The 13,370-nt window shown below is 35.0% G+C and overlaps 2 protein-coding genes across 5 annotated transcripts in view; both read right to left on the reverse strand.

Annotated features, from left to right (window-relative positions):
• Positions 1-61: 61 nt before the first annotated feature.
• Positions 62-7,248, reverse strand: LOC110378024 (nuclear envelope integral membrane protein). The gene is made up of 8 exons (XM_021337104.3): positions 6,940-7,248; positions 6,369-6,493; positions 5,760-5,976; positions 4,847-5,013; positions 3,783-3,998; positions 3,324-3,448; positions 2,772-2,933; positions 62-2,365 (listed from the first exon to the last, which is right to left on the reverse strand). Exons 1-8 carry the CDS (start codon positions 7,022-7,024, stop codon positions 2,200-2,202), a joined length of 1,263 nt encoding a protein of 420 aa, XP_021192779.3. The 5' UTR covers positions 7,025-7,248; the 3' UTR covers positions 62-2,199.
• Positions 7,249-7,790: 542 nt separating this feature from the next.
• The window catches only part of LOC110378005 (myosin heavy chain 95F), a 36,604-nt gene continuing 31,024 nt past the window's right edge, over positions 7,791-13,370 (reverse strand). For 3 of the 4 annotated variants that reach the window (XM_049838564.2, XM_049838566.2, XM_049838565.2), the window contains exons 20-26: positions 13,124-13,216; positions 12,304-12,348; positions 11,078-11,198; positions 10,530-10,647; positions 9,912-10,103; positions 9,341-9,489; positions 7,791-8,947 (exon numbers count right to left, since the gene is read on the reverse strand). In XM_049838564.2, the coding sequence (XP_049694521.2) occupies positions 9,341-9,489; positions 9,912-10,103; positions 10,530-10,647; positions 11,078-11,198; positions 12,304-12,348; positions 13,124-13,216 (718 nt within the window). In that variant the 3' untranslated portion in view covers positions 7,791-8,947. The remainder of the gene's footprint in view (positions 8,948-9,340; positions 9,490-9,911; positions 10,104-10,529; positions 10,648-11,077; positions 11,199-12,303; positions 12,349-13,123; positions 13,217-13,370) is intronic. The other variant, XM_049838567.2, reaches the window with a different exon arrangement.

A 13,370-nucleotide genomic window follows, 5' to 3' on the forward strand; every position in this document is an offset into this window, starting at 1 on the left:
AACATAAGGAATGCATTACTGACATAATTGTGGGAAATGAAATATAAAAAATACAACATAATCAAAATCCAAAACTTTTATTTATATCAAATACACAATAATAACAATTCAAAGACATCAATCTATTGTTGGATGGAATAGACAATATTCAGGAGTATTTTTACTTACATGTTCTGTAGACAAGTTATCAAAATTGAGAAAAAATACATATTAAATGTCTTACGGTGAGTTACACCATTTAACGATAGTCGGCGATTTGACCAATAACACGGTATGGTTTGGTTAACATTATAGTGAAGTGGTGCAACTCATCTTTATACATTTTTAATATTCGAAATCATACATGCATTTAACTATTCAAAATATAAAATTCCAAGAATTTTTTTTTTAGGATCGTTATTTTTCCAGATCAGGAGATGTTGTAATTATTTAATTTGTTACCAAAAAGCAGTATAAATAAGTGCACTTAAATACGTAATTACATTATATTATTTTAAATTATTTAAGATATTATTTAAAAAAATGTTGTTCAGTTGTCATATTTTACAGGAATGTTACTCCTTTAATTATTGAATAAGTAATGAATTTATACAAATATTTAAGTCAAAATTTATCTATATTAATATACCAAAAACCCAATATACTAAATTGAAATAATTACCAATATTTTATACATTTTAAGTATGAGACTTTTCAGACTGATTGTACATTTTTATAAGACTAGATTAAAAATATAAAAAAAAGGTCACCGGTGTCGGGGCGACAGCCACACGAGATTATTTTACACATTATTACTACATATTTAAACCCGAGTGCACTCGAAAAGTTTAGTGGACACCGTTGATTGTATTACATTTCATTCCTCTTTATAATATTTGTAATACTAAACTCAATAGTGCAACCGAAAGTTTTGGCAGATGGTCTGAATTATAATATAGGACGTTGCCATGTTTATTTGTTGCCATAGCAACCTCATTTTACAAAGTATTAGTGAAACTTGTCACTATTTACTATTCTACTATTGGTCTCCACTCTCCTATTCACGACAATATAAGTTACACAAAAAAGTTTAATTCATACAAAATAGAGATCAATTCTCAAAAATTAAACACTAACCTTTCTTATTTCAATGAGAGATTATTAATAATTATTATCAAATACATACCTATCTAAAACACAAATATTAAAAACTAGCTTCGACCCGCGGTTTCACCCGTGTCCCGAGACAACTGGCTTCTCCTGGGCCTAAGCTACCTACCCTCTTAATTTTCAGCTTAAATGTTTAAGCCATTCTTGAGTTATGAGTAGTGTAACTAACATGACTTTCTTTTATATTACAGAAGACAGATATATGAGATTATCACATTGGGATTTAATATATTCAAGGAATCAAAAAACATTTATTTTATTGGTGACACTCGACAGCGGTAGATATTATAAAAGAGGCAATATAACATCGTATCAGTAAAAGAAGTAGGAACATAAAGAAATAACGATATATTCAAAATTCCCCGAAATTGAAATTGCTACCCCAATCTAAGATGTTAAAAGTACATATTGTAATAAAAAGAGTAAGTTTCAAATTAAGTGTCAATTGAAGAACAAAAAAGCTAAAGAAATGAAGAAAAATATGAATTATTTATAATATCTAATAATATATAAGAACATGTCAACAGTACATATAATATGTACTAAGATTATAATCATTCAATAAATGGAAATTAATATATGCACATCACAATAAAGGTAGCTTAAAATATTGAAATCATTTAAAAATTGCATGGCAAAACGCGGGTCACAAATTCACAAAGACTATCTACAGTTTTATAAATATTAATACATTAATGGTGAACGCACGTCGACCAGAGCCAAACGCGCATATATCGTACAGCGCATAGCGACACGGCTCGCAAACATAGACTGCCCACATACGTCAGAATTTTTGTTAGTACAGATATTCGGGGCCCATCTTTGTAGGTCTTTTTCGCAAGCATTTTAGATAAATGGTCCCATTTGACCAAATTGGTGGGCAAGGTTTCATAAGAAAAAGAAAAGTTCGTTTCGTTCGACACCGATATACATGCGTTCACCATAAAGTAAAAAAAAAATCCATTCAAATTAAGAACTTCTCTTTTAAGAAGTTGATTTAAAAAAAGCCTTAAAATTAACATTAAATATAAAACCTACTTTGAAAGTGGTTCAATCATCATCCGAGTCCGTATCATCGTCAGATATCTCCATGTTTCTGGTTGAGTTGGCCATGGGAACTGGTTTGCGAGTACGTTCGAGAGAGAAGGCGTATGCCTCGTAGTCTAGAACTTCGTCGTCACTTAAATGGGAATTGCCTTCTACGAAGCTTGCAAACCTGAAATACAAGAGATATTTTTTGTAATTTTCGACATAGAGAAACTATTTGATTTTGTATATAAGGAATTGTCATTTTAACTCTCTAAACAGCCAATATTGTATGTCAATGTACAAAATATTTTTTTGTAGTATATGTTATAGCATCAATACTGTAATAATGCATAATGAAAGGTAGACTAGAGAAGACTAAAGGAGGGAACTACTTTTTGTACACAGGTAAAATGTAGCCTATACGTTATTCTGATATATGTGTAAGCTGCATTACTGCAAAGTTTCATCAGAATGCCTCGAGTACTTTTAGCTAGAACAAAAGTGTAACAAAATCTACTCTCATTTCATGGCGTGTTTCATTATCCATTTATATAATGGATAAATACTGCTGGTAATATGTAGGTATGACTCACCTCTTAGAGTCATTTAACTTGAGCATGACCTTCCACTGAGCACAGTCAGGACTGGAGCAGTATTTCCTGAGATTCTCGAGCGCCATCTTTGTTTCTCGAGCACCTTCTTCGTAGTACTCTTCGCTTGTCAGTAAGCGCGGTTTCGGCGGGAATTTACGACGCCTGCGAGAATATAAAATGGTTTGTTATTTGTAATTAGTTTACTGATTTTATAAATTAAATTAATTTAATTCTTGAATCCAAATATGATGTTGTTTGTTTAATATAATGTAATATGCATTGCAGGAGATATCTTTTTAGATCTCACATTAAAATAAATGAAAAGGAGCAGTAGAATATGCCATGCTTCAACAGTAATGAAATCTATGCTATATGAAAGCTCTTGAATAGCACTTTATCTCATGCAATGGCACCCAAGTTCGATGTTCGAGAAATCATCTTTTTCTGAACCATTAAGAACATATTTACTGTCAAAATTGTGGACAAAAGTTGAAAAGAAAAGAAAAGCTTTAGTCTTCTATTTCTCTTGTATTTCGTAATAGAAAATCTTACCAATATCCCTGGATCCTGTTGAGCAAGGATTGCGGGAAGTATTTGGACACTAATGACGCGATGATGACAGCAGCCGACGCTTCTTGATACTCGCTGCTGAAGAATACCATTAGCACGCCTACTATCTGAAATCATTGCAATTTACAATTAATCGTATTTACAATCAACTTCCCAAATAGGTGGAGGCTCTCAAATTTGATATATTTTATTTTTAAATTTTAGGTTCAGTAATTTTAGCTTGAAAGACAGACAAATAGACTAGCTTTCGCATTTATAATAGTACTAGGTCCGTCCGCGATATCATCCGCGTTGCGAGCGAGCTACTTCTGTACTTAGATAAAAAGTATAAATTAATAAGTTCTATCACTGCATCCATTAGTTTTTGGGTAAAAGATTGACAAACATCCATACATACAAATTTTCACATTTATAATACTAGTAGTATGAATAATCACTTACCTGCAAAGTCCACATAACCATATTCTTGCTCCTCTCATTCTTCGGCGGCCCTATTCTATAGCAGACCAGAAAACTAACAAAGCTAATGACCAGCGTGTACCAAAACATGTACGTTTGGTACGTGAGCAGTAACGTTCGCATGTTCTCCCAAACTTGCTGGAATAGGTACACGCCCACCGTCCAGCCGCCGATTAGAATGCCGTATGTTAACGTTTTCTGAAATGAAATAGAGGGAATAATTTTTATGTGTAAAAGTGATAAATGAACATAAAGAAAAACTAAGACATTGCTTAGTTGCATGTTCATGAATTTTATTTTAGAGTAGTTATGCATTGGTCAAAAAAAAAAAAAGTCGTGGTGGCCTAGTGGGCAAAGAACCGACCTCTCGAGTATGAGGGCGCGGGTTCGATTCCAGGTCAGGCAAGTACCAATGCAACTTTTCTAAGTTTGTATGTACTTTCTAAGTATATCTTAGACACCAATGACTGTGTTTTGGATGGCACGTTAAACTGTAGGTCCCGGCTGTCATTGAACATCCTTGGCAGTCGTTACGGGTAGTCAGAAGCCAGTAAGTCTGACACCAGTCTAACCAAGGGGTATCGGGTTGCCCGGGTAACTGGGTTGAGGAGGTCAGATAGGCAGTCGCTTCTTGTAAAGCACTGGTACTCAGCTGAATCCGGTTAGACTGGAAGCCGACCCCAACATAGTTTGGGAAAAAGGCTCGGAGGATGAGTAGTTATGCATTGGTCTGGGACCTTTTTGTGGTCTTTTCAACAAGGGACAGAGCTAAGGTCAAATCAAAGTGGTAGGTTTTAGTTTTACACTTCTAAGTACCAACTCAATTAAATTATATAATTTTAGGTTTTTTAATCAAAGTGTGTAAATTATAGAAGAGCAATTGGCTAAGCCAAAGCCGCGCTGATCGACCGGTCATAAAGTTAAGTAACACTCGGTGCAGTCTGTCCATGGATGGGTGACCATCTGCATCTTGTTATAATTAGTTCTTCTGTGTTTCGGGAAGCACGATAAACATAAGAAACTAGAGGTCCATAATAAATACTCACCCTAGGCAGCAATTTGCTGATATAATACACGAGCACCATGAAAGAAGCGAACACTCCCACAAATATGCCGCACAGGTAGAAGAATACAGGATTGCCGCACAGAGCTCGCGACGAGAATATCAGAGCGACGCCCGCCGCCATTAGTATTACGCGCCATAAGTCCACTCCTGGGAAATGAGAACATAGATTTTAATTAAGTATTTACAGCTTTATTATGTTCTTTATTGTTTATTTTAGCCATTTTAGGAAAAAAACTATTATTTAATAACTTCCCTGTCCCATGAGTCATATGTGTTACACACCAATTGTCTTACTATTGTGTCTGCTTCGTGGACAGTAGTGGTTAATTTCTATTGCTTTTCATGTGTGAACCCTGGTACTCAGCTGTATAAAGTTAGACTGGAAGCCAACCCCCAAATAGTTGTGAAAAAGCTCGGGAGATGATGATTGTTTTTCAGCTGTATCCAGTTAGATTGGAATCCCACCCCAAAAGGTTGAAAAAGGCTAAGCAAATGATGACTGGCTCAAAATTTCTGTGTGAATGACATTGAACTTTTTATCTTGACTTCAAAAGCATTGTGTAATAAGGGTAACAGCAGAAATTCTTGGGGTAATGTTGAACCAAGATTTTATTGTTTATAGATGCTAGTATTTGAAATATTACAGGAACTGCTGCAAATGTTGAGCCAAGAGAATAAGGAAAATTATAAATAATAGGATATGATAAATACTCTAATACCAGTCTAACCAAGGGGTATCGGGTTGCCCGGGCAACTGGGTTGAGGAGGTCAAATAGGCAGTCGCTTCTTGTAAAGCACTGGTGCTCAGCTGAATCTGGTTAGACTGGAAGCCAACCCCAACATGATTGGGAAAAGGCTCGGAGGATGATGATGAAGATATGATAAATACTCACTCAAAACCTGCAATTCAATAGTATGCTTCTCTTTCGTGTTGATAGCCATACAAGTTGGAGTGAAAAGGCTGACAGACACAGATTTCTGTGGCTTCCTCTGAAATGGGTTGACAACTGACGACCAGCCATAGCTGTCTTCAGTGTATTCTTTAAAAACCTCTTCTGGGCTCTCCGCAAAGTATTGACGGAACTGGTCATTCCTTATTCTTATGTGAAACTGAAAAAAACAAAAATAATTAATGGTTTTTTTATGTAGTATGAAAAATTCAGATAATGAAATAATTTTGCATAGTGTGTTTGTAGTCAAGAGCAACATAGCTTAAAGAAGCTGTTTTCTAGCTTCACAAAGATCATTAAAAAATGTATCTGTTTATAAAAGTATACAGTGTTTCCTTTTGAAGAGTTTTGTCAACTGCTCAAGACACATTATAGTGGTCAAGCATTTGCACTCACTCAGGTGCACTCTCTATACCATTACTACTGTAGTGAGATGGGACTGCAATCAATTCTAACCAGAGAGATCATGCACAGGACCAACTTTATATGTTCTTTGGGGCTAACTACCAATCTACATTTAACAGATCAATATATTATATACCATGTACTTACTTTCACAGTTTGCCACAAAGCAAACAAGTTCTTAGAAGTGCCTGTGTAGCAGTAAATGTCTGTTGCTTTTCTAAGAGATGGTGAGCCATCTCTTTCTATTGTAGTAGGCCCCCCTAGCCAGTGCACTGAAAAAAAAATGGCAGATGCTCTATTGATCATAACTTTTTTTTGTCTCACATATTACAAACTCTTTGTGTATCAAGTACATCTATGTGTTAAGTGAAGACTATGGTAATGTTATTACTTGACTGTTTTGTAAGTCATTTGCGATAATTTAGGCAGACCTTTCTAGAAAGTGAATGATAAGTAACTGTAACTTACAACCCACACATGACCCCATTTACGAATTTATTGACAAATGGAAATGATGAGTTTGTAGTATAATAACAAAGCGAAAAACGAAATTAGTTTACTTAATTATTTATTGACTGATTGATAAAAAGTATTCCGAACGATAAACAAAACAAACATTTTTGTGTCATTACACAACGTGAAGCAATGTCGCCAGTTTTAAAGTTAATTAACATGTTATTTACCACAAAATTATTTAAAACAGTGCATTATATCTTACCATCGTACGGTAATGACTGAGCTCGCGTAAATGATGCCACAACAAACAATAATAATAACAACAAGTAGCGTCCGTATTCGCCCATGTTTGACTTCGGTTTCACATGAATATCTCATAAAACCATCAAATCATGATAATAGCGTTCCGGCTTAGGACCAGAACTTTGCATAATTTTATTTTTAGCACTAGGAATTCCACGGTTATCTTGAAAAAATCGCAAGTTTGGTGAAACGATCTAATAATAGTACACGATTCCCAACCAAGCGAACGATTTACACACCGCTTTTGACGTTCCGTTACCTTTGACAGTGACATGACAGCGTAACTAGTTGACATCCACTTTAGTGGGACACTCGGTTTTGAAATCGACTATTTTAAATGATCTTTAGTCGATTGTATTTTTTTATTGTATTGTTGTTTTATTTCCGGACAGAAAAAATATTATAGGTCCTTGACTTAATATTGTTTGTTTTGTCCCCAACTAGTTTTTAAGTGATGAAAAGTTAATAAAATAGATTTCTATTTCATCTTTAGAATGTTCATTATAGGATATTTTTAGTCACAGAGTGTGGTATGGTATGGAAACCTAAATGTATGTAATTGATAGAATAAATGATAAAGATATCCTCATTCATGATTATAATCACTACATTGCGTATTACGTTGAAAAGTTGCCTTTGGCATCGAACACTTGCTTTTGCATTTTTAATAGGTACACTTTGTTTAACTAACACGAATGTATAAAACATTCAACTGTTGGACCTCCGATTTGCTGTACACGGGTCTCGGATTGGATTTATGGACCAGCCGAAATAGTTTTGCAGGTGTGATGGTCAATAAAAAACAATTAATAACTCTCATCATGTGTTTATTTGGTAAAGCATATACAATAATGGAGTGGTCATGTATTAACAGAGTAACACAATAAGGCACTTTCACGATCTGCTCTAATTACCTTGTACTTTAAAAAACTTGTACATAAAAAAATAACCTGAACATTTACTGTGATCAAAGTAAAATACAGGAATGTTTGCTTAAATACTGTTCAGAAACACTTATTAAATAAAAAAAAACACATAATTCTATTCAAATAATACAAAAGCTACCATTCACCAGTCTTAGGACAGGAATGTTCAAATAAATACATTTTTATCCCCATTTCTAAATACTGACCGAATATCTTTTTACTGATTTACGAATCACAGCTTTTCAAGAAATATGTATAAATTAATTAATTTCTTTTTCCATATATTATAGACTGATTTCGATGTGGAGTCCATTAAATTAGCTTCAAGTGTTATCGAATACATTTTATGCTACAGAATAATTAGAGGAATTATTTTTGTCTACATTAAATCAAAAATATATTATTATATCTATGTCACTTTTTCTTATTCACATAAACCAGTGTTTAAACATGCTAATTTCGTTTTACAATAATTCATCTTACAAGGGTCCACTAGTGTAGTCAAACATCGAAAAAAAAAACTCGACTAATTGGAATAAAAGATTACATTGGAATAAACTACCATTAGTTTAATTAAATACATTTCTCACAGTACTAGAGGTTTATAAATATCCACTAAAGTAAGTTTCTGTAGGATATATTTTGTTAAAACATTTCATATAAAACTAGTAAAGTCAGGGAATTTAAATTGTATGTGAATCTTTTCAGGCACTGTAAGGTAGTAAACACACTTCTCTCAAATTTCATTGGTCAAGATAATTTATAGATATTTTTAAGTTCTAATAAATAGTGTTTTTGTTAGTAAATATGTGTAAGTAATTCTGACTTTACGGCTATTAAAATTGTCTTAGTGACCTTCAATATTGCACTAATATACATCTAGGAACCGTGAAGGCACGTTGAAAGCACTAAGTTACTCCTCTATCTAATAATCTATCTTATGTGGGTACATTTAAAATTCAATTTTATATTTTTGTGGAATACTTTGCGTTTTTGCGACGACGTATGTTAATTTTCTATGTCCTCGATGGAATGTGATATCTGAAAAGAGAATAAAAGTTGGTTACATTTATGAACCTTCCTTTCCTCCAGCTTCATCTAAGCATATCCTGGGACAGCCATTTTCGAGGTGCCGGTATTCTGGTGTTAGTGCCGCGTTGTCAGTGTTTGCATTATTTTGTCTTATGGTGCCAGGGTTAGAATGTCAGCGACGAGTTGTTTGTGTCGTTAGTCGTAGTCAGCATAGTGGTGTCATGATATCAATGTTTGTATCAACTTTATGGTGTCAATACCCTGTTGTCAGTGTCTTGGTGTTGGTGTTGTAGTGTCAGCTTAGTGGTGTTATGGTTACAGTTGTGGTGCTAGTGTTGTCATCAGTCATTGTCTTTGTGTTAGTGTTTTGTGCGAGTGGGTATGTATGTCTGCTATACGTACCTAGCGCTTGCGAGTATCAGCGGGGTATGGCGGTCCGCCATGGCGGGCCCACTCTCGCTCGAACTCGTGCTCGAGTATCTCAGCGCCGCGCTTGCGCGTCAGCCCCGTCTCCTCCAGGCTCAGCTCGCACATCTGCATGTCATCCACGCCTGGAAACCGAGTACATTTTAGTTAGCTTGAAAATAAATAGGTTGGAATACTCAGTAATCTCACAGGTGTAAAATTGATTGTACTCGCTTGAAAAAATTGGATCTATACTCCCTTTCGACTTGTAAGTCACAATCGACTTATGTATTTTCCTTCGAAATACTTTAGGTTTCAAGAACTAGAGACAAGAACCTTTGGAATCTCATTTTTTTCTTGTATCCATAGCCCTTTTTTAATTGTCTCACTGTTTGACACAGGCCTCACACACCGAAAAGGTCTAAGCGTTAATCAAAACGCTTGCTAAATGCGGGATAATGGTTTCAGATTTTTATAGTCCAGGTTTTCTAGTTAAAATTACAAATACCTAGTCGCCGTTTTCATATTTCCCCTCAGCAGAAGGGTTTCACCAAATAATTGTACTTACCAGCTTGCAGCAGCACCGGCGTCTTGTCCGGATGCAGCTCCATCTGGCGGGCGACGTACTGTCCGTCGAAGTGCGCGTACCACCAGCCGCGCCGCTCGGCGTCGGCGGCGCCCGCGCGGACGAACGGGATGCGGAAGTAGCGGTGACGGGCGCCTAGGATCTCGCCCTTTTGGGCTATGCGGGGACTCTTTGCTGTTGGGGACAGGTAATAGGGTCTCAGTGTGCTTAAAAAGGATATCGGTAATTTGCATTAACATATTTTATGAAATATAAAAAAAATACATGTGAAATACAAATAGTATGGGGGTCGCTAACGAGTTTGTTATGAAATTCGATCCTCGCCTCCTATAAGTAGGACTCGAGGATTTTTAAGGATCTTTTAAAAACGGTAAACAGATCCGGACTGTTGTTTCTTCGCTTTCTTCTCTTACCGATATGTCCCGGATGCGCAATAGATTCAATTTTGGTTCAAGACCCTTTTGAAGCAAAAACACATTTAGGATAAAAGCGAATCCCCCCAAAACACTTTGACTAAACCCCAGCAAGATCTTACCCCAATCCAAATCCCAGGAAACACATTTTAAATATACCTAAAGTCAATAATATTCAGAAACCCACCAGCATCCATGATGCTCTGCGGCGCCCGCTCCTGGTCGTGGAGGGTGGTCTTGCGCGCGTTCTTGGCCTTCCACGCGTGGTACACCTTCAGGCGACGGTGGAACTCGTGACGACATGCCTGAGAGTGGTACATATTTTAGTTAGGACACGGAGAATATAGTCCCTCCTTATTTTTAATTAAATAAAAACTAGTATTTAATATATGAAAAAAAAATGCTCGGAAAAGGCTCAGATAATGATGATAAATAAATGAGTTATGTGATATCAATTTCTCATACGGAAATGGTAGCCCTAGAAATTGCCATATAGATACATAGCTTTTCTCAGTGTTATTTCTTGTAAGGGGAATTGAAGGGTAGATTATAGTTTGGACATCACGGGTAAATATGAAATAGGATCAAGAAGTAGAACTTCGAAAAACTGTATGATAGTCCTACACAAATCTTCTTTTAGCCTTAATGTAGGTAGATGAAGAATGGCAATTGTGAAAATAGTTAAATTAACGTATATATTTAATACCGTTTTATAAAATAGAAGATGAAACTCACCTCCAAAAGTTCAATATCACAAGAAGTATTAATAGTATCACGTAATTCCGAATACTTCCACTTAGATAGATCGTACTTTTGCTTGCCTTGCATGGCTTGCTGCATTCTCACTCGTTCCGACCTGTTTTATATAAAGAAAACCGTCAATGTATATAGTTTTTGTAATAAGTTGTAATGTTAAACTACATGCTACTAAGTTAGGTCATGCTACGTGCTTGAATGTTATTATAGTGTTTATTTGATTTACAAATAAGTTTCGCATGCAGATTAAAAAAATACTCTTTTGAAAACATAGAGGTTTGTTCAAAACAATGTTTAAGGTAGTACGATAAAACACAGTTCATATAATGATTCTAGAGTAAAATTACAAAACCTCGACGTTCCCAAAACAGTTAAAAAATACACTACATTACACCAAGCCATATTGCATAAACGTCACTAAAAACATACCTGTGCAAATGCAATTTATGCAAATTATCCAAAATGCTCATCCCTTCATTTTCCTCATCCATTTTCCACAAAAAACGTTTATGTAACACAGCTTAGAAATTACACGAACTATAGATATTAAGTAATTAATAATAATTAAACAAACAACCAAGAATACAGTTAGGTACGGTACACGATCGTGCAGAAAGTTCAAGGAAGCAGATAGCCCTATGTTAGTACAATTAGTATAACGTTATCATTGAAGAGGCCCTCTTGCAATTGATAAATAATTGACGCTCTTGACTGGCCGTGCATTGCACATTGTGTTTTTATGGATACATTATTATAGATGAAGACAATATTCATCTATTTTGTCATATATCTTATACATTCTGATAAGGAAAACTATTATCGAATATGACGAAAGGGCAATAAAGCCACAAAATGAAAAGGGGCAGAATTTTTTTCTGACAGGATTGGGTTGTCTTGTAGAAAAAATAGTTCACTAAAAATATCTGGATGCTATTTGCACACTTATAATACCTACTATGGTAGCAGGAAACAGTAAGTCTGATAGCTGTACTAGGACTGTAAACATATCCCAACATAGTTGAGATGAGTTTAGGCAGATGTTCTTTCTATGTTTAGAACGATTTTCGAAATCCAGAATTAAGCATAGATAAATAATGGGCGTATAAAAAGTTTTAGAAGCGGCTTATAGCAAAAAAAGTAGAATTGTAAGAGGGCCATATTCTGTGCGTGCGAAAGAGAATTGGTTAGTCTGTCTCAGTCAGTACCTGTTCAATTTATTCTCTCCATTGATTGTCTCCGAGGTAGGAAAACTGTGCGAACATATCACAATATTACTTAAACGCCAGTTGGAGGCTGACAGCCGGGGACAGTAACACGCTTTAGTAATTAAATTGATATAAAAGTAAATTTTCAAAATTATAAATTGAATTATAAACGTAAACTCATCTCTGTAGTAAAAAGTAGTTCTGCTAAAAAGTATCCCAATACTACTTTTAAATATTTCTACCGTGACTTTGAGGCAAAACGAATATACTAAATTCCAAACGTCAAAAATATGAAGTGTATTTAATGAAATCTACTCAAAAGCGTTTTTGAATTTAACAATTTGAATGTTATCTTACAGTATATTTTGACACTTTCGCTATGAAATTAAGACAATAAATTACTAAAACGTGTTACCTATTTCTCAATAAACATGATAATCGTAGTGTGAAGCTATATACAGGAAGAATTTTCGCAGACCAATTGTGCTGGCGTTTTCATATTATACAGTGTATAATATTTATCATTAAATATATCTTAAAATATATTTTAGGAATCTCTCTGGTATAATCTAAATATCTAAAATATTCGAATAACACATAGATTGCTTATGATTTCAAAAAATATAACTGAAAAACATCATAAATGAAATGGAACGTTGTTTTGATGAAACAAATTCGACTCTTAAACATATCTCTTCAGTATTTCAAGAGCAAGCACTCGATTCAACAAACATCGAAACAATGAAATAATCGACTGACAATAAGCCAGAGACAAAATATAGACAATCTTAAATAGTCTATGAGCAAAAAGGTTACATACCTGCGTAACTGTGGCGGGGAACCTTCTACATGTCCATTTGTTTCTTTAGCTAGTCGTACTGCCATTTCGTGGTCTCTTCTCTCTTGTTCTAACCTAGAAACAAAAGCGAGGGATTAATTTTATTATTTTCTTTCATGTTCTCTTAGCTGTACTGTCCGTTTCATGTGTTTTGGGGATTTATTTCCCGCATCCGGCTAAAAAGTAGATTATCTCTTTTCCCAGGCTCTATACTTGTATATATACGTGT

Source organism: Helicoverpa armigera, chromosome 12, assembly GCF_030705265.1.
Source record: "Helicoverpa armigera isolate CAAS_96S chromosome 12, ASM3070526v1, whole genome shotgun sequence".
Lineage (NCBI taxonomy): Eukaryota > Metazoa > Arthropoda > Insecta > Lepidoptera > Noctuidae > Helicoverpa > Helicoverpa armigera.

Excerpts from the sequence above, each read along its gene's own strand:
- LOC110378024 (XM_021337104.3), bottom strand. The coding sequence starts at position 7,024 with ATGGGCGAATACGGACGCTACTTGTTGTTATTATTATTGTTTGTTGTG. Across the intron at positions 5,977-6,368 it reads CTTTGTGGCAAACTGTGAAA|TTTCACATAAGAATAAGGAA; the intron begins GTAAGTACATGG and ends TGTTTTTTTCAG. Across the intron at positions 3,999-4,846 it reads TCAGCAAATTGCTGCCTAGG|AAAACGTTAACATACGGCAT; the intron begins GTGAGTATTTAT and ends ATTTCATTTCAG.